The sequence below is a fragment of the Rhinoraja longicauda genome, chromosome 27 (genome assembly GCF_053455715.1).
Source record: "Rhinoraja longicauda isolate Sanriku21f chromosome 27, sRhiLon1.1, whole genome shotgun sequence".
Taxonomy (NCBI): domain Eukaryota; kingdom Metazoa; phylum Chordata; class Chondrichthyes; order Rajiformes; family Arhynchobatidae; genus Rhinoraja; species Rhinoraja longicauda.
Genome location: NC_135979.1, coordinates 7,314,828 through 7,342,590, shown reverse-complemented (window position 1 = coordinate 7,342,590; position 27,763 = coordinate 7,314,828). Strand labels below are relative to the sequence as shown.

At 44.0% G+C, this 27,763-nt stretch overlaps 2 protein-coding genes across 2 annotated transcripts in view; one reads left to right on the top strand and one right to left on the bottom strand.

Annotated features, from left to right (window-relative positions):
* The window catches only part of LOC144606621 (serine incorporator 1-like), a 129,967-nt gene extending 107,231 nt beyond the window's left edge, over positions 1-22,736 (top strand). The window contains 9 exon segments of the mRNA XM_078422892.1: positions 482-614; positions 616-716; positions 2,533-2,612; positions 5,023-5,160; positions 6,655-6,824; positions 9,122-9,212; positions 10,364-10,514; positions 15,583-15,795; positions 19,515-22,736. Of these exon segments, the coding sequence (XP_078279018.1) occupies positions 482-614; positions 616-716; positions 2,533-2,612; positions 5,023-5,160; positions 6,655-6,824; positions 9,122-9,212; positions 10,364-10,514; positions 15,583-15,795; positions 19,515-19,653 (1,216 nt within the window). The 3' untranslated portion in view covers positions 19,654-22,736.
* Positions 1-27,763, bottom strand: part of LOC144606726 (cAMP-dependent protein kinase inhibitor alpha-like) — a 692,291-nt gene that overhangs the window by 133,616 nt on the left and 530,912 nt on the right. The gene's annotated exons all lie outside the window — the stretch shown is intronic.

The following is a 27,763-nucleotide window of genomic DNA, read 5'->3' as shown; positions in this document are numbered from 1 at the left end:
ATTCTCCCAAGAGGGGGGACATTCCTCGTAGCGTCCATCTTGTCAAACCTCCCTGTGTAAGATGACCTTTTATTCTTCTAAACTCCAATGAGTCCAGGCAATGGGTGAGTCATTGAAGAACCTTCCTTAAACTGCCTCTCGTGCAAGAGTAATGTTCCTTAAATGTGGTGGCCAAAACTCTGTGGCCATTTGTTTCAACTGCATTCTGTACATTCCTACATCAGCACTCCATTCCTTTGCAATGAAGGCCAGCAATCCATATGCCTTTTGAATTACTAGCTGAACTCGCGTGCTCCCTCTGTGTTTCATGTACATGTAAACCCAGATTCCTTGCAACATCAGTATTCTTTGACCTTTTTTGTACAACACACAACAGTACTAATAAAATTGGCAGCTTTAATCCTTAAAACATGCAAATGTATATCTCAAAGATACAGTATAAGTGGAGATTGTAAGTTGTTGTCTATAATTTAAAAAAAAGAAAACTTATTCTTAATAATATTGATTTTTTAAATCTCTTGTTTCAGCTTCCTGGATTTTGTGAGGGAAGTTCGAGTATTCCCTTCATCGAGGGTCGTGTTAACTGTAATGTCATCGTGGGTTATAAATCTGTTTTACCGCATGTGCTTTGCTCTGGCTGCTTTCTTCTTCCTGTTTGCTGTAATAATGATCCAAGTGAAAACCAGCAAAGGGCCGAGAGGAGCTCTACAGAATGGGTGAGTCATTGAAGATGGAATCTGTTTGTTTATCATCTTTACTAACAACATCAGAGAGAGAATTTGAGGGATGTGCTAGATCTGATTTACATTAGAGATGTAGTTCGCAAAAATCATTCTTCAAGTGTACAGCAACAGAAATAGCACAATAATTTGGCAAAGGCACCTACATTCCAAAATGGAGAACTGTCTGATTTAGAATTTACTGACAGTTAAGATCAAAGATGAAAGCAAGACTTGAAATTACACAGCACCTTTCAGAAGCATTTTACAGCATGATGTTCAGTATAAATTGTGTGCCAATTTGCCTGCTGTAACCGTCCGCAAATAGTGATGTGGAAGTGACAGATTAAGTCAATGTCGGTCCGAAGAAGGGTCTCGACCCGAAAAGTCACCCATTCCTTTTCTCCAGAGATGCTTCCTGTCTCGCTGAGTTACTCCAGCATTTCGTGTCGATCTTAAGTCAATGTGGAATCAATTTTAGAGAAATATATATATATATATATTGCGATGAAGAAGCTAGTAATAAAGTAGTGATCCTAGTTAACCATGATAAATTCCACTGTCCTCTGTTCGGGCCTATAAAGTAAATGGCGGGAACCTTTGGAGCATTAATGTTCCAAATTTAATTTGGAGTTAAATCTTAGGGCACAAGTTCACAGCTCCCTGAACGTGGTGACACAGGTGGATAAGGGAGTGATGGAGACATCTGACATGCTTGCTTTCATAGGCTGAGACATTGAGTACATGCGCTGGGATGTCATGTTAAGTTGCACAAAACATTGGTCCGCATTTGGAGTATTGCATGCAGTTATGGACGCTCTCTACCAGAGGATGTGGGTAGCAATAGAGAATGCTGAAGAAATTTACCATGATGTTGCCAGTATTGAAGGTCTGTAGTTACAAGAAGAGATTGGATAATCAGAATTGATTCTCATTGGCATGTAGGTTTCTGATTCTGTCTCCAAACCAATAATTCATCAAGTAGTCATACAGCGTGGAAACAGGCCCTTCGGCCTAACTTGCCCAACATGTTCCAGCTATACTAGTCCCACATACCTGCGTTTGGCCCATATCCCTCCAAACCTGTCCTATCCATGTACCTGTCTAGCTGTTTCTTAAACTTTGCGATAGTCCCTGCCTCAACTACCTCCTCTGGCAGCTTGTTCCATACACCCACTGCCCACCAAGTAGTGTGTTAGTTGCAAGTAATGTACAGTTACAAGGCAAGGGCCAGTCATTCAAAACAGTAGTGAGTGGAAATGTCTTGTCTCGGGGAACAGTGAATCTCTGGAATTCTCTGCCCCAGAGAATGGTGGGGGCTAGATCATTTGAAATGTTGGTGGTGGAGATAGACAACGAACGATTAATTTCTTCAGTATTTCCAATATTTATTTGGAACTGCCGCAAGAGAGGAGTTGAGGCCAGCGTGGAGAGTTGGGCAGATATAATTTAATCCTGGCAAGTGTGAGGTGATGCGTTTTTGGGAAATCAAATAGGGGTAGGACATGTGTATTAAATCGTGTGGCGCAAAGGAATACAGCATGGATCAGCCACGATCATACTGAGAGCGAAGGGTCTTGACCCAAAACGTCACCCATTCCTTCTATCCAGAGAAGCTGTCTGTCCCGCTGAGTTACTCCAGCAATTTGTGTCTATCATACTGAGTGCCTTGAGAGATCAGGTGGCCTACTCCTGCTCCTATTTACTTGTGTGTACTCTTACTATTTTAAGCGCACTGATTTGGTGCATTATCCTCTTGGTGACAATAAGCATATTTCATTTGAGAACCTAACCCCTCGAATGACTCTTTTAGATTCTGGTTCTTCAAATTTCTGGCCTTGGTGGGAATCACTGTTGGTGCCTTCTTCATTCCTGATGGAACATTTACAACAGGTATTGTGAAAATCATTATTATGTAATAAATGTTTCTTTAAAAGTTTTGCATGCATTAATCTAGTGGCTGCATTAAAAATATATATAAAATATACAAGCAATCATTTATCTACTTTGAGAGGTTTAACCAAAATCATTAGATCAATCACGTGTTTAATCTTCAGAGTTGTGAAAGCTCAAAATGAAAGCTTGATGATAGCCAGACTCTTTATACTTGCATCCCCACTGGTAGAATAGGGATGAAATACGTTAAAAAGCTAGAGCCTAATAGGCTATGTTTTTATCTCTCTCCCAATGCAATCTATGGTCGAACAGGCTCGAACAACTAAATGATTAGAAAGTTTGCGGATGATACGAAAGTTGATGGAAAGTTGTTGAAGAATATTCAAGATTTAGGTCAGATGGAGAGTTGGGCTGATCCTGGGCGGGTGGAATTTAATCCTGGCACGTGTGAGGTGATGCGTTTTGGAAAATCAAAAAGGGGTAGGATATACGCAGTAAGTGGCAGGGTGCTAAGGAATATTGATGTACGGAGGGACCTGAAAATGGCAACATAGATAGATGGGGTGATGAAGGAGGAGCATGGCATGCTTGCCTTCAAGGATTGTGGCAGTGAATATAAAAGTTGGGATGTTGAGTTGCAGCTTCACAAAACCCCAGTCAGACTGCACTTGGAGTATTGTGTGCAGTTCCGGTCGCCACACTCCAGGAAAGAGTGCAGAGACGATTCACCAGATGTTGCCTGGATTGGAGGACTTTAGTCAATACGGGGAGATTAGATCAACTGGGTTTGTTTTCACTGGAGTGAATGAATTAGTAGACGTGGGTAAGGTGAAGAGTCAGAATCTTTTCTCCCATGGTAGAAGTATCAAAAAGAAGAGAGCATAAAGGTAAGAAGAGGAGTTTTCAAGGGGATTTGAAGATTTTTTTTAATGAAGTGGCTGATACCTGGAACTTATGTCCAGTGTTGGTGGTTGAATCACGTACAATCGTTACATTAAAGAGAAATACAGACAGGCACTTGAATAGCTACGGCATCAAAGAATAGGAACCTAATGTGGGCAAAGGGGATTAGTGTGAATGCATGAAAAGATCAGCTTGGACGTGTTGAGCAAAAGACCCTGCTTCTATACTGTACAACTCTGATTCTTTGACCGAATTCTGTTGTTGTCCTCTGTTCCTTTCTTAGTTTAGTCTAGAGATACAGCGCGGGGCCAGACCCTTGGCACCGCCCAGCGATCCCTGCACATTAACACTATCCTACACACACTAGGGACAATTCACACTTCTACCAAGTTATACAATTTACGCATATCCCAAACCAATTAGCCTACAAACCTGTACGTCTTCGGAATGTGAGAGGAAGCCGAAGATTTCGGAGAAAACCTAAGCGGTCACTGGGAGAACGTACAAACTCCGTACAGGCAGCACATGTAGTCGGGATCGAACCCGGGTCACCGGCGCTGCAACTCTACCGCTGTGCCGCCCAATCTTTTATCCACAGGAATGGCGCCTATATCCACAGGATCTCAGTTATCGAAAGCATTTGCTAAATCAGGAACAGGAATACAAATCGATTTATATTTTAATGTCAATAGATCCTGAAGACAAATTCAACAGGTCACTGTCAATGATCAGCTGACTTCGTACGGTTGAAAAGCGTCCCAATTATGTGCGATATCACTGCATGTTGCTATACAGCGATCAGCCAAAACATTATGAGCACTGACAGGCGAAGTGAATAACATTGATTATCTTGTTACAATGACACCTGTCAAGGGGTGGGATATATTAGGCAGCAAGTGAACAGTCAGTTCTTGAAGTTGATGTGTTGGATGCAGGAGAAATGGGCAGGAGTAAAGACCTGAGCGACTTTGACAAGGGCCAAATAGTTATGGCCAGACGACTGGGTCAGAGCATCTCTGAAACGGCAAGGCTTGTGGGGTGCTCCCAGTCAGCAGTGGTGAGTACCGACCGACAGTGGTCCGAGGAGGGACAAACCACAGGGTGTTGGGCGCCCAAGGCTCATCGATGCATGAGGGCAACGAAGGCTATCCCGTCTGGTCCGAACCGACAGAAGGTCTACTTTGGCACAAGTCACAGAAAATTTGAATGGTGGTCACGGGAGGAATGTGTCACAATACACAGTTCATCGCACCCTGCTGCATATGGGGCTGCACGCGGAGGACCAACAGCATATTAGGCAGGTGGTCATAATGTTTTGACTCATCAGGTCATAATGTTTTGGCTCATCGGTGTATCACTGCATGTTGCGATATCACTGCATGTTGCGATATCACTGCATGTTGCGATATCACTGCATATTGCGATATCACTGCATGTTGCTTTTGTTTGTTGCTTAGATAATGTTCCCTTTCCTTACCGGTTATTTCGTTATTTCTTTCCCCAGTCTGGTTCTACTTTGGTGTGGTTGGAGCTTTCTGCTTTATCCTCATCCAGCTGATTCTTCTCATCGACTTTGCTCACTCCTGGACCCAGTCCTGGGTTGAACGCATGGAAGAGGGAAACGGCAGATGCTGGTATGCTGGTATGTGAAGATAAACCAACTATTTTATTCCTTCGGTTATCATTATGAGTGTGCTTGATGGCAGGCACAGTGTGAAATTATTTACTAAGTGGTTAGCTACCTGGAAGCAGGTAAGATTCCTTTTCATTAATCCCCATGTGTACCTAAAGCTAAATGTCTTTCCAAGAGCAGCTGAGATTTAGAGCCTAATGTACTGGAACCGTGGATGCAGTTCCGACCATTCTGTAATTTTGTTGCTTAGAGAATTAATTCCATGTAATCTGCAGTTTTTTAATTTATTTTTAATTCATTTGTTGTACATGGAAAAGCACAGCACAAGAACGGGCTCTACGGCCCACAGTGTCTGTGCCGAACATGATGCCAAGGCCAACTCTTATCTCCCTGCATATAATCCATATCCCTCCATTCCCTGCATTTCCATGCGCCTATCCAAAAAACTCATAGGTGCCACTATCATATCTGCCGTACCCACCCTTCCTGCGTTCCAGGCACTCACCATCATCAATTTTTAAATCTCCGCACATTTCCTTTAAACTTTGCCCCTCTCACCTTTAAGTTATGCCCTCAAGTATTTGATTTTTCCATCCTGTGGAGAAACGTTCTGACTGTCAATCCTGAATTTGCCCCTCATCATTTTATTGCCTTTTATCAGGTCTCTCCGCAACCTGCAGCGTTCCGGAGAAAACAATTCAAATCTGTCTAACCGCCCCCTGTAACTAATACCCTCTAATCCAGGCTTCATTGGTCAATGATGGTCTTGGTAAAACCTCCTCTGCACCCTATCCAAAGCCTCTGCATCCTTCCTGTAATGTGGTGACCAGAACTGCACACACTACTCCAAATGTGCAGAACCTAATTCCGATAAAGCAGCAGCAGCATTTCCTGACTCTTATACTCAATGCCCCTGTTTTTCCTCTTCAATGACTTCCATCAAGATTTCAATGTTCTCCAGAGATACCGAGTTTGGAATGATTGCAGTGGTTTGAAATTTGCATCGACGAGCCCACAGTTATTTCTGGTGCTGCTGGATTTTACCACCCAATGTGCAAAAAATTCATGACTCTGCACAATTGTGCAGAATGCTGAATGAACTTGTGCCAGTTTTAGAGTCATAGACTTTAGAGACATGCAGCTTCCACCCAACTTGCCCACGCCGAACAACATGGCCCATGGACATTGGACCCACCTGCCTGCTTTTGGCCCACATCCCTCTAAACCCGTCCTATCCATTTTTCCTAACGTTCACCCTGACTGTACTTTACGCTGATTCAGCAGTTGAGTGTGAAGCCTGGCGCTTGTTCAGCACTTAGCCTGAGAAATCTGTCTTCTGCAGCTGTGGCAGGTCAGTTCAGCTTCCCCATTCAGTTCCATAGTGGGGAAGGACAGTTAAGGGGAGAGTTGGTTTTGGATAATTTGCATTAAAAAAAACTGGGTTGCCGGTACCTTTGGGATCACTAACTCCACTTATACATCTTGTTCCCTCCTTTGTTGCAGCTTTATTTTTCTTTACCGCCTTCAACTATGCCGTGTCCCTGGCAGCAGTCGTGGTTTTCTATTTGTTTTACACTAAGCCTGATGCCTGTGCCATAAATAAAACCTTCATAAGTTTGAATCTCATCTTCTGCATCATTGTCTCCATTGTGTCCGTCCTGCCCAAGGTTCAGGTATGAAAACATAATATATGGATTTATAACCATGATGTGAATGACTTATGAATAATTCAACAACTGGTTCATGATTTCTGAGCTTCTTGCTGTGAAAGGTCTCGGGATGGTTTGCCTAAGTAAACCCACCGTGTCAGTAGAAGGGCGGCACGGTGGCGCAGCGGTAGAGTTGCTGCCTTACAGCAAATGCAGTGCCGGAGACTCAGGTTCGATCCTGACTACGGGTGCTGTACTGTAAGGAGTTTGTACGTTCTCCCCGTGACCTGCGTGGGTTTTCTCCGAGATCTTCGGTTTCCTCCCACACTCCAAAGACGTACAGGTATGTAGGTTAATTGACTGGGTAAATGTTTTTTTTAAAAATTGTCCCTAGTGTGTGTAGGATGGTGTTAATGTGTGGGGATCGCTGGGCGGTGCGGACTTGGTGGGCCGAAAAGGCCTGTTTCCGCGCTGTATCTGAAATATGAAAATATAAATAAAATATGAAAAAGCAGGGTGGTTTATTATAATAGAAACATAATCAGCATTTGACAACTGCCTTATAAAACTGAATCCAGTGCAAGCAATATGGATAAATGTTTGAGATAAAGAAAGCCGCAGAATGCTGGAGTAACTCTGGGTCAGGAAAATATCAGAGAAAGCCGCAGAATGCTGGAGTAACTCTGGGTCAGGAGATTCTGCATCTCTGGAGAATATGGATGGGATCAGATGCTGCCTGACCTGCTGAGTTACTCCAGCATTTTGTGAACAAAATGCTGGAGTAACTCAGCAGGTCAAGCAGCATCTCAGGAGAGAAGGAATGGGTGACGTTTCGGGTCGAGACCCTTCTTCACCCGAAGAACCTCGACCCGAAACGTCACCCATTCCTTCTCTCCTGAGATGTTGCCTGACCTGCTGAGTTTTATGAATAAATACCTTCGATGTGTACCAGCATCTGCAGTTATTTTCTTACACCAGCATTTTGTATCTTTCTTTGGCAGAAGCCAGCATTTGCTGTTCCTTGTTATTAATAATAATAATAATAATATTCATTTATTGTCATTGCAACGAGTACAACGAAATTAAAAAATAGCCAATCCTGACGGTGCGTACAAACATATATGCAATAAATGCAAAAACAAATAAATACATAAATACAATTAAATACAATTATGTTAAGTACAAAGATTTTTTAGTGTTGCCTAGTGCAAAGGTAGTGTTCAGTTCTCGTATGGCCCTGGGGTAAAAACTGTTCTTAAGTCTGTTTGTTCGGGATTTTATCGACCTGAAACGTCGACCAGAGGGCAGATGAACAAACAGACGGTGGCCGGGGTGGGATGGATCTTTTATTATTTTGCCTGCTCTACTGAGGCAGCGTAGGCTGAACAGGTGCTCCAGGGAGGGCAGTGAGCAGCCGATGATTTTCTGGGCCGTCGTGATGACCCTCTGAAGGGCCTTCCTGTCCTTTTCTGAGCAGCTGGCATACCATGTGGTTATACAGTATGCCAGCACACTCTCGATGGAGCAGCGATAGAAGGACAACATGAGCTTCTCCTGCAGGTTGGTTTTCCTGAGGATCCTCAGGAAGTGGAGTCTCTGCTGTGCCTTCTTTACTGTGGTGATGGTGTTGGTAGACCAGGTGAGATCCTCTGCGATGTGCGTACCCAGGAACCTGAAAGCTGGTACCCTTTCCACACAGACCCCATTGATGTAGAGTGGGTCGTAATCTCCACTGGTTTTCCTAAAGTCAATTATAAGTTCCTTTGTTTTGGAGGAGTTCAGGACCAGATTGTTCACTGAACACCATGCTGCCAGCCTTTGGATTTCATCCCTATAGGCTGTCTCATCTCCTTCTGAGATGAGTCCAACCACAGTCGTGTCATCCGCGAACTTGATGATGGTGTTGGTGGGATGGGTGGGGGCGCAGTCGTGAGTGTAGAGGGAGTAAAGGATGGGGCTCAACACACAGCCCTGTGGTGAGCCGGTGCTCAGTGTAATGGTGGAGGAGAGGTGAGGGCCTATTTTGACTGTCTGGGGGCGGTTGGTCAGAAAGTCCTTGATCCATTTGCAGATAGTTTGGGAAAATCCAAGGTCGGAAAGTTTGGTGACCAGTCTGCTCGGGATAACGTTTGATTTAACTTCCTTTTGTGTTTCCTTTTTATATTAATGCAGTCAATGATTGACCTGATTAAAGATGCAGATATACACATTTTATCTTTTCCAAAGTGTTCCTTAATATTTTCAGTATCAAATTAGTTAAATGCAGAATTTAAGCTGTTCTATTCACTCATGCATTGCTTGTTTCTTGTTTATTGCTTCAGGAAGCTCAACCACATTCAGGCTTGTTACAAGCTTCTGTCATTACTCTCTACACAATGTATGTGACCTGGTCGGCCATGACCAATGAACCCGGTAAGTGTAACTCTGCTGCATTATTTCAGTATATCTCGGGTAGGATGAACAGGACTATTGTTAAATATATTTAGCTGCTTCAGCATTTCTACAGTTTTGAAAATGTCTTTAGAGTCAATTAGCAAATTTGCAGATGATACAAAGCTGGGTGGTAGTGTGAACTGTGAGGAAGTTGCTATGAGGTTGCAGGGTGACCTGGACAGGTTGTGTGAGTGGGCGGATGCATGGCAGATGCAGTTTAATGTGGATAAGTGTGAGGTTATCCACTTTGGTGGTAAGAATAGGAAGGCAGAGTATTATCTGAATGGTGTCAAGTTAGGAACAGGGGACGTACAACGAGATCTGGGTGTCCTAGTGCATCAGTCACTGAAAAGAAGCATGCAGGTACAGCGGACAGTGAAGAAACCCAATGGAATGTTGGCCTTCATAACAAGAGGAGTTGAGTATAGGAGCAAAGAGGTCCTTCTGCAGTTGTACAGGGCCCTAGTGAGACGGCACCTGGAGTACTTTGTGCAGTTTTGGTCTCCAAATTTGAGGAAGGATATTCTTGCTATTGAGGGCGTGCAGCGTAGGTTTACTAGGTTAATTCCCGGAATGGCGGGACTGTCATATGTTGAAAGACTAGTGACTAGGCTTGTATACACTGGAATTTAGAAGGATGAGAGGAGATCTTATCGAAACGTATAAGATTATTAAGGGGTTGGACACGTTAGAGGCAGGAAACACGTTCCCAATGTTGGGGGAGTCCAGAACAAGGGGCCACAGTTTAAGAATAAGGGGGAGGCCCATTTAGAACTGAGATGAGGAAGAACGTTTTCAGTCAGAGAGTTGTGAATCTGTGGAATTCTCTGCCTCAGAAGGCAGTGGAGGCCAATTCTCTGAATGCATTCAAGAGAGAGCTAGATAGAGCTCTTAAGGTTAGCGGAGTCAGGGGGTATGGGGAGAAGGCAGGAACGGGGTACTGATTGAGAATGATCAACCATGATCACATTGAATGGCGGTGCTGGCTCGAAGGGCCGAATGGCCTCCTCCTGCACCTACTGTCTATTGTCTATAGTCATAGAGTCCTACGGTACGGAAATGGGCCCTTCGGCCCAACTCGTCCACACTGACATCCTTTTTGTTAACACAGTTTTCTCCTCATCTTCCAGACAGAAATTGTAACCCCAGTTTGCTGAGCATCGTTCATCAAACGACCAGCAATTCAACCACTGCTACGCCTCCCGATCAAGTGGTCCAGTGGTGGGATGCCCAGAGCATTGTCGGATTGGTCATCTTTCTCATTTGTGTGCTTTATGCAAGGTCAGTTCCTGCGTGCCGTCCATTTTATTTTGGGGGTGAGGTTTTCAAACTGTTTCAAACAAAAAGACCATTTAATATTCCGTAACCTAAGCACTTGTGCAATTCGGTAAGTGGAGTAGGAGTTTAAATCCAGACTCAACTGATGAAATATTCTTCCAAAATCATAGCTTGAAATTAGGGGATGTTGTATGTAGTGGCCTCGTTCATTGCCCTGTCTCAGACTTGTTAGTGGACAACACAAGGTACCGTTCTACCAACAGAAGTATAACAGTATAGATGGTCATCACAGGACGGAAAGGGATGGTGTATCCAGATTACCCGCCCTTCCCTTTACCTATAATGATGACAATGAAGATAATTTGATCAAAGATTTTTTTTAATTAAAATGTTAATTAATTTAAATATATTTATTTGGTGCCAAATTTGCTGCTTTTTTTTTTTTTCTTCATTCCCTCCACGATTTTACTCTGTATTTTTCATATCCTAGAGCTGCAACACTAGACGTACGTGTAATATAATATTTTGTTTACCCAGGGCAAGCAATGTATTGTGGGTCAGACCATAAATGATTGGAGTAACACAGCAGGTCAGGCAGCATCTGTGGCGGGAATGGACAGGGTGACGTTTCTTGTTAGGTGCCTTCTTCAGACTGATTGATGTTGGGGGGAGAAAGCTGGAAAAGGGAGGATCAAGTCTGGATAAGTGATAGGTGGATACAGGTGAGGGGGTGGTTGATTGGCAGATGGTTGAAGTAAATGGCAAAGGCTGGAGATAAAAAGGAGACAAAAGAGTGTCAGATAAGGAGAGACGTTGGGGGGGGTGATGAAAGGGGTGGATTAATGGGAGAAATGACAATAGACAATAGACAATAGGTGCAGGAGTAGGCCATTCAGCCCTTCGAGCCAGCACCGCCATTCAATGCGATCATGGCTGATCACTCTCAATCAGTACCCCGTTCCTGCCTTCTCCCCATACCACCTCACTCCGCTATCCTTAAGAGCTCTATCCAGCTCTCTCTTGAAAGCATCCAACGAACTGGCCTCCACTGCCTTCTGAGGCAGAGAATTCCACACCTTCACCACTCTCGGACTGAAAAAGTTCTCCCTCATCTCCGTTCTAAATGGCCTACCCCTTATTCTTAAACTGTGGCCCCTTGTTCTGGACTCCCCCAACATTGGGAACATGTTTCCTGCCTCTAATGTGTCCAATTCCCTAATTATCTTATATGTTTCAATAAGATCCCCCCTCATCCTTCTAAATTCCAGTGTATACAAGCCTAATTGCTCCAGCCTTTCAACATACGACAGTCCCGCCATTCCGGGAATTAACCTAGTGAACCTACGCTGCACGCCCTCAATAGCAAGAATATCCGTCCTCAAATTTGGAGACCAAAACTGCACACAGTACTCCAGGTGCGGTCTCACCAGGGCCCGGTACAACTGTAGAAGGACCTCTTTGCTCCTATACTCAACTCCTCTTGTTATGAAGGCCAACATTCCATTGGCTTTCTTCACTGCCTGCTGTACCTGCATGCTTCCTTTCAGTGACTGATGCACTAGGACACCCAGATCTCGTTGAACATCCCCTCTTCCTAACTTGACACCATTCAGATAATAATCTGCCTTTCTATTCTTACTTCCAAAGTGAATAACCTCACACTTATCTACATTAAACTGCATCTGCCATGTATCCGCCTACTCACACAACCTGTCCAAGTCACCCTGCAGCCTTATTGCATCTTCCTCACAATTCACACTACCCCCCAGCTTAGTATCATCTGCAAATTTGCTAATGGTACTTTTAATCCCTTCATCTAAGTCATTAATGTATATCGTAAATAGCTGCAGTCCCAGCACCGAACCTTGCGGTACCCCACTGGTCACTGCCTGCCATTCCGAAAGGGACCCATTTATCCCCACTCTTTGCTTTCTGTCTTGTCAACCAATTTTCAATCCATGTCAGTACCCTACCCCCAATACCATGTGCTCTAATTTTGCCCACTAATCTCCTATGTGGGACCTTGTCGAAGGCTTTCTGAAAGTCGAGGTACACCACATCCACTGACTCTCCCCTGTCAATTTTCCTAGTTACATCCTCAAAAAATTCCAGTAGATTTGTCAAGCATGATTTCCCCTTCGTAAATCCATGCTGACTCGGAATGCTCAGCAATTTCGTCTTTTATAATTGACTCCAGCATCTTCCCCACCACTGATGTCAGACTAACTGGTCTATAATTACCCGTTTTCTCTCTCCCTCCTTTCTTAAAAAGTGGGATAACATTTGCTATCCTCCAATCCACAGGAACTGATCCTGAATCTATAGAACATTGAAAAATTATCTCCAATGCTTCCACTATTTCTAGAGCCACCTCCTTAAGTACCCTGGGATGAAGACCATCAGGCCCTGGGGATTTATCAGCCTTCAGTCCCATCAGTCTACCCAAAACCATTTCGTGCCTAATGTGGATTTCCTTCAGTTCCTCCATCACCCTAGGTTCTCCGGCCCTTAGAACATTTGGGAGATTGTGTGTATCTTCCTCAGTGAAGACAGATCCAAAGTAACGGTTTAACTCGTCTGCCATTTCTTTGTTCCCCATAATAAATTCCCCTGCTTCTGTCTTCAAGGGACCCACATTTGCCTTGACTATTTTTTTCCTCTTCACGTACCTAAAAAAACTTTTGCTATCCTCCTTTATATTATTGGCTAGTTTACCCTCGTACCTCATCTTTTCTCCCCGTATTGCCTTTTTAGTTAACTTTTGTTGCTCTTTAAAAGAGTCCCAATCCTCTGTCTTCCCACTCTTCTTTGCTATGTTATACTTCCTCTCCTTAATTTTTATGCTGTCCTTGACTTCCCTTGTCAGCCACAGGTGTCTCTTACTCCCCTTAGAATCTTTCCGCCTCTTTGGGATAAATTGATCCTGCAACCTCTGCATTATTCCCAGGAATACCTGCCATTGCTGTTCTACCGTCTTCCCTGCTAGGGCCTCCTTCCAGTCAATTTTGGCCAGCTCCTGCCTCATGCCTCTGTAATCCCCTTTGCTATACTGTAATACTGACACTTCCGATTTTCCCTTCTGCCTTTCCATTTGCAGAGTAAAAGTTATCATGTTGTGATCACTGCCTCCTAATGGCTCTTTTACCTCTAGTCCCCTTATCAGATCAGGATCATTACACAACACTAAATCCAGAATTGCCTTCTCCCTGGTAGGCTCCAGTACAAGCTGTTCTAAGAATCCATCTCGAAGGCACTCTACAAACTCTCTTTCCTGGGGTCCATTTCCAACCTGATTTTCCCAGTCTACCTGCATGTTGAAATCTCCCATAACCACCGTAGCATTACATTTGTGACATGCCAATTTTATCTCCTGATTCAACTTGCACCCTATGTCGAGGCTACTGTTTGGGGGCCTATAGATAACTACGCGCATTTAAGTACAACACTTTAACTTCTGTATTTACCTCCCCTCTCACATCGGTCACAAATGGCCCTGCCCTTAATTTCTTTTCCCCTCTAGAACTTCTGTTCCCATTCTTCCGAGAGTCTTCTGCAATATCTCCTGTATTCCCTTTAACCTCATCTTCATATTCACAATTTGTTAACCCCTCCCCCCCACTACTTAGTTTAAAGCCACAGGTGTCGCACTAGCAAACCTGCCTGCCAGAATGTTTGTCCCCCTGCTGTTAAGATGTAACCCGTCCCTTTTGTACAAGTCACCCCTAGCCCAGAAGAGATCCCAGTGGTCCAGAAATCTAAATCCCTGCTCTCTGCACCAGCCCCTCAGCCATAAATTCATACCCTCTATATCTCTGTTCCTGGCCTCACCAGCACGAGGTACCGGTAGCAGTCCAGAGATAACCACCTACTTCTCAGTCTTTTTCCTAACTTTCTAAACTCCCGCTGTAGCACCTTCCTCTTCCGCCCGACGTCATTCGTGCCCACGTGCACAACGACTTCAGGTTGATCGCCTTCCCTCACTAGGATTTTCTGAAGCCGGTCCGTGATGTGTTGAACCCTGGCACCAGGGAGGCAACAGACCATCCTCAAGTCCCTCCTGCTGCCACAGAATCTTCTGTCCGTCCCTCGGACGATGGAGTCACCCACCACTACGGCTCTTCCTGACTTCGGTCTCCCCTGTCGAGTATCCTTGCCAACAGGTCCGCCACTCGGACTGGAAACGTCTTCTGCCCCGGGGGGGATTGGGGGGGGGGAGGATTGGGGGGGGGGGGATTGGGTGGGGATTGGGTGGGGGGGGGGAGATTGGTTGGGGGGGGATTGGGTGGGGGGGGGATTGGGTGGGGGGGGGGAGAGAGTAGGGAATGTATTACTTAAAATTGGAGAATTCAATGTTCATATTGTTGAATTGTGTGCAACCCAAGCGGAATATGAGCTATTCATACTGTGGATTATTGTGAATTATTCTTTTTGGTTTCTTATGATGTTAACTTGATTGCAGTGAACTGGAAATTAAGAGCAACTTGACATAAACATAAAGGCAAATCAATTATTAGCAGTTCCCTCAGTTGCCTTGACAATCCTTCCCCAGAGAGCTTCACACCTGAACTATTAAACTCTCGAGTTCACAGCCTGTGCCATTTGCAGTCGTTCAGTAATCGACAGCAACCTTTACATTTTAGAATAATGGTATTTAAATCACAGGCAGAATAAAAAATTAAAAAAGCCAAAGAAGTTATTGGTGAATGAAGAGTAGATAAAGGAGGCCAGAGAAAGAGAGGGGGAGTAAAGTTAAAGGTTAATTTGTTGGTAAACCGAAGGTTTGCGTTTTTAATGATCCATCTTGCATTCTTTCTTCAGCTAAAGACACAAAGTGCTGGAGTAACAGCGGGTCAGGCAGTGTCTCTGGAGCACTTTGATAGGTAACGTATCAGATTTGAAGAAAGGTCCCAACCTAAAACGTCACCCATCCATGTTCTCCAGAGACACAGCCTGTCCCGCTGAGTTACTCCACCACTTGGTGTCCTTTTGAGCTTGTGAAAGACGCCGTCCTTTCATCTTCCGTCAACTGCCTTCCTTGATGGTTCATTCTTTTTTTCTTCACGTCCTGCAGTATCCGATCTTCCAGCAATGCTCAGGTGAACAAGCTGATGATGACTGAAGAAGGCGAAGGGGCACTGTCTGAATTCTCTTCTCCCGGTGAGGATGGGGGACATCGGGCAGTGGACAACGAGCAGGATGCAGTCACGTATAGCTACTCGTTCTTCCATTTCTGCCTATTCCTGGCATCTCTGTACATCATGATGACACTCACCAACTGGTACAGGTACGTTCGTCTTTGTTAAAATCAATAATGGCACTTTCCGCTGTGTCGCAATGTAGGTAAAACTGAAGATCACGGTGCTAAGTTATCAGAACAAGGGTTTGAGTCCACGCTGACCAGGGGCCCCATACACTAGCACACAATCCTACACACGAGGGACAATTTACAATTCTACTTCCTCAGAAGGCTTTGGAAGTTTGGCATGTCCCCAGCAACTCTCTACAACTTCTACAGATGCGCCGTAGAAAGCATTTTGTTGGGATGCATCATAGCATCGTTTGGGAACAGCTATATCCAAGACTTCAAAAAATTGCAGAGAATTGCGGACGCAGCCCCAACCATCACACAGGTTCGATCCTGGCTACGGGTGTTGTCTGTACGGAGTTTGTACGTTCTCCCCGTGACCTGCGTGGGTTTTCTCCGAGATCTTCGGTTTCCTCCCACACTCCAAAGGCGTACAGGTTTGTAGGTTAATTGGCTGGGCAAATGTAGAAATTGTCCCTAGTGGGTGCAGGATAGTGTTAATGTGCGGGGATCGCTGGGCGGCGTGGACCCGGTGGGCCGAAGGGCCTGTTTCTGCGCTGTATCTCTAAATCTAAATCTAAACCAACCTCCCTTTCATTAATCCCATCCACACTTCACACTGCCCGGGCAAGGCCACCAGCATAATCAAGTACGAGTCTCACAAAACTGAACCATCCTATCAACAACTAGAGAGCGATCCTGAACTCCCATCTACCTCATTGGAGATCTTCAGATAGTCTTTCCGCTGACTGGATAGCAAGCAACGAAGAGCTTTTCACTGTACCTTGGTGCACATGGCAATAGACTCAACTAACTAACCCTGTGTGTCGGATGGAACTGTAGATACTGGTTTAAACCCTGTGGCTGGGCAGATGAGCTTGTGGTTCATGTACAGATTGGATCAGAGAGAGGTTGGCTATGCTACCCAGGTCTTCAGCTTTATCTTTCCGCATCTTGTAAAAATCAGAAGAAAATCTCCATTAGATAGCCTCTTTCCTGTCACAAAATCCCAAATTCCACTGCAGATAATACACCCCTTTAAAATAAGCTCCTTTAGACTTTAGAGATACAGTGAGCAAAACAGGTCCTTCAATCCCCGCACACTAGCACTATCCTACACACTACGGACAATTTACAATTTTACCAAAGCCAATCAAACTACAAACTTGCACATCTTTAGAGTGTGGGAGGAAACCGGAGCACCCGGAAAAAACCCACGTAAGTCACGAACAGGGCGTACAGAGAGCACCCGTAGTCAGGATCGAACCCGGGAACTCGGGTGCTGTAAGGCAGCAGCTCTACCGCTGCGCCACCGTGTCACCCTTACAAGAACAAGGGTTGAAGGAGCAAGCTGTAAAATGACAGTCTGTCGATTGTTCTGTAAAGCTGGGGAACCAGAAAGTCAGTATTTCCATGGGAGGATGCAAAGTGCAAGAATTGGAAGGGTTATTTATACAAAACACTTCCATGGCTTAGCTCGCAGCTGTTATTGTCACCCCACTCTTCACTCAGTGCAGCTGAAAAGCACGTATGTCAGAGACTGGACACATGGTTTATTAATGATTTGTTATGGCTGAGTTTATTGGTCTCAGCAGCTCCAGGTTAAAGGAACATATTAAAAATAATTCCTGGGATTATTGCTCCCCGTAGCTCTTGATAGTATGTGTGCATGCCGGATCAGAACAAAATAAAACCTGGTATGAGCAGTCTGATTAGTTTTAGAGATACAGCATGGAATCACACCCTACGGTCCACTGAGTCCATACTGACCACCCGTTCACACCCGTTCTATGTTATCCCAGTTACGCATCCGCTCCCTACACCCTATGGGCAATTTACAGAGCCCAATTAACCTACAAACCCGCGGATCTTTGGGATTTGGGAGGAAACTGGAGCTCCCAGAGGAAACCCACGGGGTCACTGGGAAAACGTGCAACCTTCCCACAGATAGCACCTGAAGTCAGAATTGAACCCGGGACTCTGGCACTGTAAGGCAGCAACTCTGCCAGCTGTGTCATCGTGACACCCAATAATGATGTATTTTGTGATGAATGGGCCAGTTATCTGAAGGAACTGCAGGTGGAGTGAGTCCTGTCTTTAGCTGCTCCTTAGGCGACCAGTACTATTTGTACTGTAATAGTACTCATCAAACTTTTGAATTTGTAAATGGAGGACTTAAACACAAATATAGTAGGCAAGGTACAACTATATTTTTCATATTTCTTGTATTTTTGTGCATCTGCCGTGCATGCAACCATTTAATGTGCCTGTAAAGCTGCAGTAGATAAGAATTTGAGACACAAGAAACTGCAGATGATAGAATCTTGAACAAAACGCAAAGTGCTGGAGGAACGATGAGTGCGGGTCAGGCAGCATCTGTGGAGGAACTGGCCTGCCAACGGTTTGGATTGAGACCCTTCTTCAGACTGATTATAGTGGGTGTAATGGCAGTTTCTATACGTTCTCAAAGTCCAACTTTGATAGCCATTACTGCTCGGGGATGGGTACAGCTTACCCACACACCGCACTCTGAGATAACAAAAACTAATCTTCCAAACACTGTTTCTTGATTAATTGGTCTTTAATAAAGTAGCACAAATCAAAAGAGTAATTCGTAACTTTTCGTTCTTATCAACTATTTCAACTTCAAACAATACAGTAACGATCGTGTAGTCGTTAGCTTGTGGTTGTAAAAATCTGTATTCTCTCCATCCTCTGAGACTAAACTGACCCACAATCTCTGTGGCTACGCTAGCCTCCTCAGATGTAGACACTCCCCATTACGTATCAAATCACACCCACAAGCATGCAAAAAAGACAGAAACTAGAAATATTAAACATAGCCATAATACAATGACAGTAACTAATTTAAGTGTAAATGGCTCCTACAGCGGGTCTCGATCCGAAACGTCACCCATTCCTTCTTTCCCGAGATGCTACCTGACCCGCTGAGTTACTCCAGCATTTTGTGTCTACCTTCAATTTGAACCAGCATCTGCAGTTATTTCCTACATGGGGGAAAAGTGGAAAAATGAGGTGGGGACAGGACAAAATCTGGCATGTGATAAGTGGATCAGACCATGGTGAAAGAGGAATCACAGGGAGGGTGCAGTCAGCATTTACTGGTCCCAGTGCAGACTAAAACTCTCGTTTGTTTGTTTATTTGTGATCGAACTACAGCCAAAACGGTACACGATAGCTTGACAATTTTAGGCCCACCTCACCGTCATCGCTTTAATGGTACAGCAAGTAGTTTTATTGAAATCGGTGTTATATTTTTTAAGTTATTCACATTTTAAAGTTTAAAACTATCTCCTAGGAAGCAGGGAGGGAGGGGGGAGGAAGGTGGATCAGGGGTGTTGAGGTGGAAGGGGAAGTGGGGAGGGAGGGGAGGGGAGGGAGGGGGGGGGGGTAGGAGAGGGTGCTGCACCAATGCAGGAGAGGCTTGGGCCCAACGGGTCCACTTGGTCTAGTTAAACACTCATGCTGGAGTAACTCGTGGGTCAGGCAGCATCGCCAGCGAACATATATAGGTGAAATTAAACGCTTCTGCCTCATTATAAAGCCTGTTTTTCTATTGGGTGGGGTGAGAAATTAATAGAAACCAGCCTGTCATTCGGCGTTCATGTTTCTTTTATCATTAACTGACGTGCACATGAATTTTACTACGTTTAATTCCTTCTATCCCGTTTGCTTAGTCCCAGCTCGGACTACTCGACCCTCCAGAGCAGCTGGCCAGCTGTCTGGGTGAAGATCTCCTCCAGCTGGGTCGGGCTGCTGTTGTACCTGTGGACGCTGGTCGCTCCTCTCATTCTGGCGGATCGTGACTTTGCCTGAAGCATAAGTGCAGGCCAGAGATACTCGACTTCTTGCTGGTTTTGTATCTTTGTCTTTCAGCTGAATTCACTCAATGCCTTGACTGTAAATAAAGTTTCCTTCAGGTTTATCATTGTAACATTGAACCTGAAATGACGCTTGCAAAAATGAGGGTCCGTGCCAGATTTGAGCGAGGAGTGTTTGTTTTTTTCTGGCATTTACTTATTATTATGTTTCTCTCATATCTTTGTATTGGGACTTTTGTACATTTTATGGATGATTAACCTTTTTTCCATTTTCTTTATGATGAGAGTGTTTGAAGCTGATGATGTTGGGCGGACATAGAAACGTATTGAAATGTCTTGCTATACTGGCTGGTCACTCCTTTTTATGTAGCTGATTCCCACGTCTACATTTATAATGGTAACTGCCCATGTAAAATGCCCACGTTGTACGTAATTAATTACTATCATCCGTCAGTGGAAAAACTGCCACCAGCAGGACAAAATAATTACAACACATTTGCATGGACTATTTAAATATCCATAGAGCACTTAAAGGTAAAGTGATTTAAGGGAATCTCGATTATGTCTGTACTCTCCAGCCAAACATCTCTCGCTGTTTAAAAGAAAGAGACTCAAAATACTGGAGTAACTCAACGGGTCAGGTAGCATCTCCGCAGTCTGAAGAAGGGATTTGACCCATAACATCACCCATTCCTTCTCTCCAGAAATGCTGCCTGGCCCGCTTAGTTACTCCAGCTTTTTATGTCCGTCTCAGCATCTCTGCAGAACATGGATAGGTGATGTTTCGGGTCGAGGCCCTGCATTTAGGACCCCTGTGCAAACATACACTCATTCCTGCCTTCTGGCGTTCACTATTCTGACCCCCACCCCGGCCATACACTCAACTCGCACTTTATACTCTGACTACAGTTGCAAACCTGTAATTATGTACAATAGGGGCCTAGAAACTCCTCAAGAATCTCAAAAGATTTTTATAACACTTATATATTTCCTACAAAATTGTTTGTCAAATGTGCTAAGTCTCTATACATAAGGAAAAACACAAAGTGCTGGAGTAACTCAGCAGGTCCGGCAGCATCCCTGCAAAACGTGGACAAGTGATGTTTCAGGTCGAGATCCTTCGTCAGGACCCGAAACGTCACCTATCCATGTTCTCCAGAGATGCTGTATTTCACCAGCACTTTGTGCCTCTTTGGTAAGCAAGCATCTGCAGTTCCTTATATCTGCATCTCTTGCTGTATCTCTGCTTCATGTTAAGCATGCACTCGGTCTTCTGTACCAGGTATAATGCCATAGGAACGTGATCTGCTTTTAAAAGTAAAACATTATGTCACTTTGACTGCTCCCAAATGGCAGAAATAACTTTTATCCACAAAATAATATCAAACATGCTCATCATATCATGGACGCTTCTGGATATATCTACAGTATTTATTTGAGGAATGTTTTTTGAACGATAATAGTTTTAGGAATATAACTCTGATTAAGGAAACATTATACTTTCTGGCTAATGGTGTTGAGATAGGACCAAAACCACCTTGTTCACAAATCAAGCACAAGAGAAATGGAATGAAATAGTTGGCTGAAGTGTTTACTGTGTGGTTTGAAAGAAACAAATAGCAGGAATAACAGGACAGAAAGTGTTTTTAAAGGAGTTTTCAGTTATTAATAGGAAATGAATGAAATTGTGCATTATATTCGTGCAGCATAGAATGCAAATGGGAAATAAAAGCCAGCTCTCACTCACAATAGTTCAATTAAGAGTAAAAATGTATTTTTACTCTTAAGAGAGAGGTCTGTCGGTTCCAATGTTGCTGTTATTTTATGGAATGAATAACGCCAGGAATATAAGGTTCAGTTCAGTTGGTTCCTGGCATGGCCTATTAAAAGCAAATGAACAATGGAATTTATACTCGGGTATTTTGTATTGGTGACTTCCCACACTAGTCTCTGTAAGAAAAACAGCAAAAAAATGTTTGATTTTTAGGTCATTATATGTTGAATTGGGTACGTTTTCTACATAGTATTTAGCTCTCTTTCACAATGGGTGTCTTGGTAGGCGAGAATGTAATATTGGTGTGTGTGGGTGGAACAACAATGTTCCTGATTCCATGTTCAAAATAATTTGGAGTAATCTTGTAGAAGAAACTACTTGGGAAGTTGACATTTAAATTATGAGACCTCTGCAAAGGAAATCATTTCCAAAAATGAAAAATATTTTGCTTTTTAGTCTCTTGAGCATTGTATCAGGAAAATATCAGAATCGGCCACATTGTTTGTTTTGGGCTAATTATTTTGTGATGAGCTAATAAGATTAATTAATTTTTATGCCACATGTTTAAGACTAGTGAGGTGTATACCATCTGGTGATACTTACACTGAACTCTTAAAAACACTAGATTGAACGTGTATAAATATCCTTCTTGTGGATAATACCTAAATGATTTTTTTAATATGTAGAATGATCATGACATTTTATATAGGACATTGTATCCATGTAGTTATTATATGATTTATCTGTATGTAATTGAAAGGGATTTTTATTTTAAATCAGTCATTAAATAATCTTTCCAGGACACCAGTTATGTTTGGTTTACAATGCTAAAGAATGTGCCTCATGCATGTGCCTATTTCAAAAGATGCTGTGCTTGCTCTGTCTCACTTGTTGACGATGGTGAATCACTTTGGGTCTCTGAAAAACAAGCTGGTTACAATGGCAACAAGGACTGAGAGAGGCCATTTCAGCACACCAGTGGTACCTTTTTACAGCGCGTTTTGCTACGCCATATTACTGCTAACATTTGAAGGAAGTGCCTCAAAAGCAAACACAAGGAGTGATTTAATTTTGTTTCTTTGAAAAATGAAAATTGATGTTCAATTTGTCGCTGGTCTCATTATTCATTCCTTTTAGAGATGATTCTGATGTGTGTATTGTCAGACTAATAAAGATTTTTTTTTCTTTTCACAAAGGTTCATGTACGACTTTATTTCCCCATGTTCCCTTTACGATGGAAGGTCGAACCTTTAAGTAGGAAAACCAGATGTTTGTTGAATTTGTCCCTTCAGCATTTGAACTGGAAGGACATTTTTTTTTTCCCATTTCAATCCAGTAATATCAACTCAGATTGAGTTTATTGTCTGCCTTGCATGCCTTTTTGGGTGCCAATGGGTTTTGCCTTACATAGTTTACCTCATTCAATGGTACGTCCAAAGACGTACAGGTATGTAGGTTAATTGGCTGGGTAAATGTAAAAATGGTCCCTAGTGGGGGTAGGATAGTGTTAGTGTACGGGGATCGCTGGGCGGCACGGACTTGGTGGGTCGAAAAGGCCTGTTTCCGGCTGTATATATATGATATGATAATGGTCTGAATTCTAAGTAGCGTAAGATTTGAAATTTTTGCCTTGGGATTTGTGAAACACTCAAAGGTATAAAGTCTAACTTTCAGAGAGACATCAGGAAGGGAGTTGCTGGAATCTTGATCGAAACACAAAATGCTGGGGCAACTCATCGAGTTGGGCAGCATCTGTGGAGAGAATGGACAGGTGACATTTTGGGTGGGGACTCTAGATCTTTGGCCCACCGAGTGTGTGCCGCCCAGCAATCCTTGTTACACTAGCACCACACTACACACCAGGGACTATTTACAACTTCTTTCCACAGCCCAATTAACCTACAAACCTGTACGTCTTTGAATTGTGGAAGGAAACCCACAGTTAAAACCCACGCATGTCAGGGGGAGAACATACAAACTCTGTACAGACAGCACCCGTAGTCAGAATCAAACCCAGGGATCTGGCACTGTAAGGCAGCAATTCTACCGCAGTGCCACCGAGCCACCCCTTGGGGAACATAGGAGTGCGGTCTGGTGGAATTAGGAGCGTTGATGTGAAGAGAGACTGCTGTGCAAATTCATGGTCATCATGGGCAAGGGTCTGTTTCCGTACTGTATGACTAAGATACCCCATCTACACTACACCCATCAGCCTGCGTTTGGCCCATATCCCTGTAAACTTTTCCTATCCATAGTTTCCTGAAAATGGCAGAACACAGAAAGATGACTTTTCGGATTGAGATACTTCTTTAGACGTCCCAACCCTAAACGTCTTCTTTCCATGTTCTCCAGCAATGCTGCCTGACCCGCTGAGTTGCTCCAGCGCTTTAACTTTTTTTTGTAAACCAGCATCTGCAGTTTCTTGTTTCTACCCTATAATTAAAGAGGTTTAGACGGAGACTTGGATAGGAAAGGAGTATAGAAATATGGACCTATGGCTACTCTTTCTCTCCATAATTGAATAATTGAATTATAATTGAATTATTTATGTTAAAGTCATTTCTTAAACGTGTTCAATAAACCATTCCACTTTATTCATTGTGCAGTGTTTTGTACAGGGATATAATTAGTCAGGTAAATGAAACAATGAAAGACCACAGACGTCTTGGCTTGCAATAACCTAGTAGTGCCTGCTGGAGACATGTCATGTTAACGTGTAAATCGTACATGAGATAGTGCTCTTAGAGTACTTCCTACTTCCAGAGTAGGCTTTTGCATTGGGCCTGAGGTATCAGCTGGGGGAAATTGTGTGTATAGCTGCTCCATGGACCTTCCAAAGCTGCAAGACAATGGGTCACGCGTTCGGTGCTTCAATGGTTCTTTATTGTCACATGTACCAAGGCTCAGTGAGATTATTTTTTGCGTGCAGTTCAGTAAGATTATTGCAATGCCCGATTAAATACAATCCCCGATTAAGTACAGAATGCATAGAAACAGCCCACAGTCGGGTTGCCAACTTTCTCACTCCCAAATAAGGGACCAAAGGTGACGTCACCGCCCCCACGTGACCTCACCCAGCGAGTGGCCAAGTGCTCCCACTCCACCAATGGCCGCCGCCCGGGCCGGGAGGCGGGTTGCCACGCAACCTCCGTTAGGCAGCCTTCCGGGCCTACACTGTCCGGGCCTACAGCGGCCCCCGGGTCTTCACTGTCTGGGCCTACAGCGCCCCCCGGGCCTAATACGGGACAAGGGCGGTCCCGTACGGGACAAACCAATTTAGCCCAATATATGGGATGTCCCGGCTAATAAGGGACAGTTGGCAACACTACAAGGCACAGTGAAATATTTTATTTTGCATACAGTTCAGTAAGATTATTGCAATGCACACGTACAATCCCTGATTACGTACAGCATGCAGAGAAACAGCTCACTGAGTCCATATGCAAGAGTGGTCAGGTTTTGGTGCCATTTGCAAAGTCCCAGCTGCAGCTGCCCGTAAAGGCCCATTGCAGCCGTCCCCTCCGTCTGGAGGAACCGTTGCCCTCTTTAGGGCGGCACGGTTGCGCAGCGGTAGAGTTGCTCCCTTACAGCGAATGCAGCGCCGGAGGCTCAGGTTCGATCCTGACTACGGGCGCCGTCTGTACGGAGTTTGTACGTTCTCCCCGTGACCTGCGTGGGTTTTCTCCGAGATCTTCGGTTTCCTCCCACACTCCAAAGACTTACAGGTATGTAGGTTAATTGGCTTGGCAAATGTAAAAATTGTCTCTAGTGGGTGTAGGATAGTGTTAGTGTGCGGGATCGCTGGGCGGCGCGGACCCGGTGGGCCGAAGGGCCTGTTTCTGCGCTGTATCTCTAAATCTAAAAAAATCTAAAAATCTTCTCGCATGGCTTCCTTTCGCCTTTGTACTCCCAACTCATGCACAGTTCTCGGAGGTCGAGCCTTCTGTCTGCAATGACCCAGGAGTATGTACTGAAACGTACCAGAAGAGGGCACAAGTCGGGGCTGTGTGAGATAATATTATCACAGCTGTAAAGCTGCTAACGCATTTGATTTATTCAAGTAATTGCTGAGGATAGCTAATCATAATATTGAATAGCTCCTTAATTCACCCTGTTAATATATTTCTTCCTGCTGTTGGGTTCAGAGTTATTTTCATGCATCATCTCGACCAGGCACCTCTAATGGTCACCACAGTTGTCAGGATTTGTTCTGTGGAAGATATAATCAACTGGACTGCAAAACGTCACCTGTGAAAAACTGTTTTGTTGGTTATTGTTATCATCGATGCAACCAGCAGGGGATGCTCTTGTCCATATTATTTAATCAGGGTTTGCAATTGCCTTTTCACAGTTATTGTTTTGAAAGATAATATTTTGTTAAATAAGAAAATATATGCATTGGATTAGATTTCATTTTTAAGCACTGCCCAAGCCTTCATTGACCTTGGTTCTTAACAACTATTCTAAATACTTCTGTTTCTCTGACCCTCTTACCGGTCCAGCTTGCTCTTAAACCCATCTTCTCAGTTCTCCTCAATCATCCCCTCTGCCAGTGTACCCCACATCCTCAGCATTCTGCGTAAAATTATATTTCACCTGCATCCTTTATGGAATTGATGCATATTTTTTTAAACCACACCCCCTGGTTCTATCACTGGCCAAAGATTTCTTTGTTTCTGTACTTACAATTGTACATATAATTTTCAAGACCTGCTTTCAGACTGAAGAAGGGTCTCGACCCAAAACAGATCAGTCTGAAGAAGGGTCTCGACCCAAAACGTCACCCATTCCTTCTCTCCAGAGATGCTGCCTGTCCCGCTGAGTTACTCCAGGATTTTGTGTCTGTCTTCGATTTAAAGCAGCATCTGCAGTTCTTTCCTAATCAATGTCTTTCTTCCATAGACCATGTATAATCCATTATACCTGGGGTTTAGGTATAAAGACACAGCGTGGAAACAGGACCTTTGGCCCTCCGAGTCCACATCAACCATCGATCAACATTCACACTAGTTCTATGTTATCCCACTTTTGCATCTGATATACCCGGGGCAATTTACAAACGCCAATTTACCTGCAAACGTGCACGTCTTTGGAATGCATGAGTAAACCGGAGCACCCGGAGAAAACCCACGTGGTCACAGGGAGAATGTACATATGTATACACAGAAATCAACCGTAGTCAGGATCGAACTTGGATCTCTGACGTTATGAGGCAGTGACTACCATTGCTCCACTGTGCTGCCCTGTGGGGTTAGTTAACCCTGTCCATTCAATGTGGAATCAAATCCATTGTTGATTAACATTATCAAAACCTGAAGTCTGATTCAAACGTTTTGTTAGTTGACTCTATCAACAGGCCATGAGTAATCCAATTATCCATACGGTGACCACTCATAGTCCATGAATAACTCAATCCATTATAGACTAATAGTTTCACCATCTACGTAAACTAATAGTTGTGAGTTAGCAACAACCACAATCCTTGTTGAAACCAATCTATTGTGGACTTTGCAATGATCAATCTCCATCATTCACCTGGGTTATGTGACTTCCATGTGAACTATTTCCTTTGGTCTAGATTTCATGCTTTTACACTTTATCACAGCCACCACTGGGTCTGACTCTAAACTCTGGTATTTTTATCCTAATCTGTGCATTGCAACAGTACTAAATCATGGTGTCCATGCCTTAACTCCTTAAATCACAGCTTGGTTTGGAAACAGCTCTGCCCAACTTGTAAGAGATTGCAGAGAGCTGTAGATGTATCCCAGTCCATCACACAGACCAGACTGCCCACCATTGACACCATCTACACTTCAAGCTGCCTTGAAAAGCAGCCAACATAATCAAAGACTTGTCTCACCCTGGCCAATCCTCCTCCTCCCTGCTCCAGTCTGGCAGAAGGTACAGAAGCTTGAAAGCACGCACCACCAGACTCAGAAACAGCTTTCTGTTACAATACGATATGATACGATAATACTTTATTCATCCCCGGAGGGAAATTGGTCTGCCGACTGTCACAACACACAAGGTGCACAAAAACAGAATTAAAAGTGAAAAAAAAAAGAGAAAGACAAGCAACTGTTGGCTGGCTGCCGTGTGCACAGCGTCTTCACCGGAACAAATGAACAAGCAAAGAAACATACACAGGCTTATCCCCTGGGTAGGGGATTCTAAACTAGAGTGCCCTCCCCAACACCAGGTCCCACTTTGTTCTCCCACTGCTTTGGCATCAGGTTTCTGAACGGGCCTTCCATAAGCTAGCGAACTGTTTGATTCACCTCTACCCCATTGAGGACTTTGTACAGTGTTGCCAGGGTCAAACCTGAAC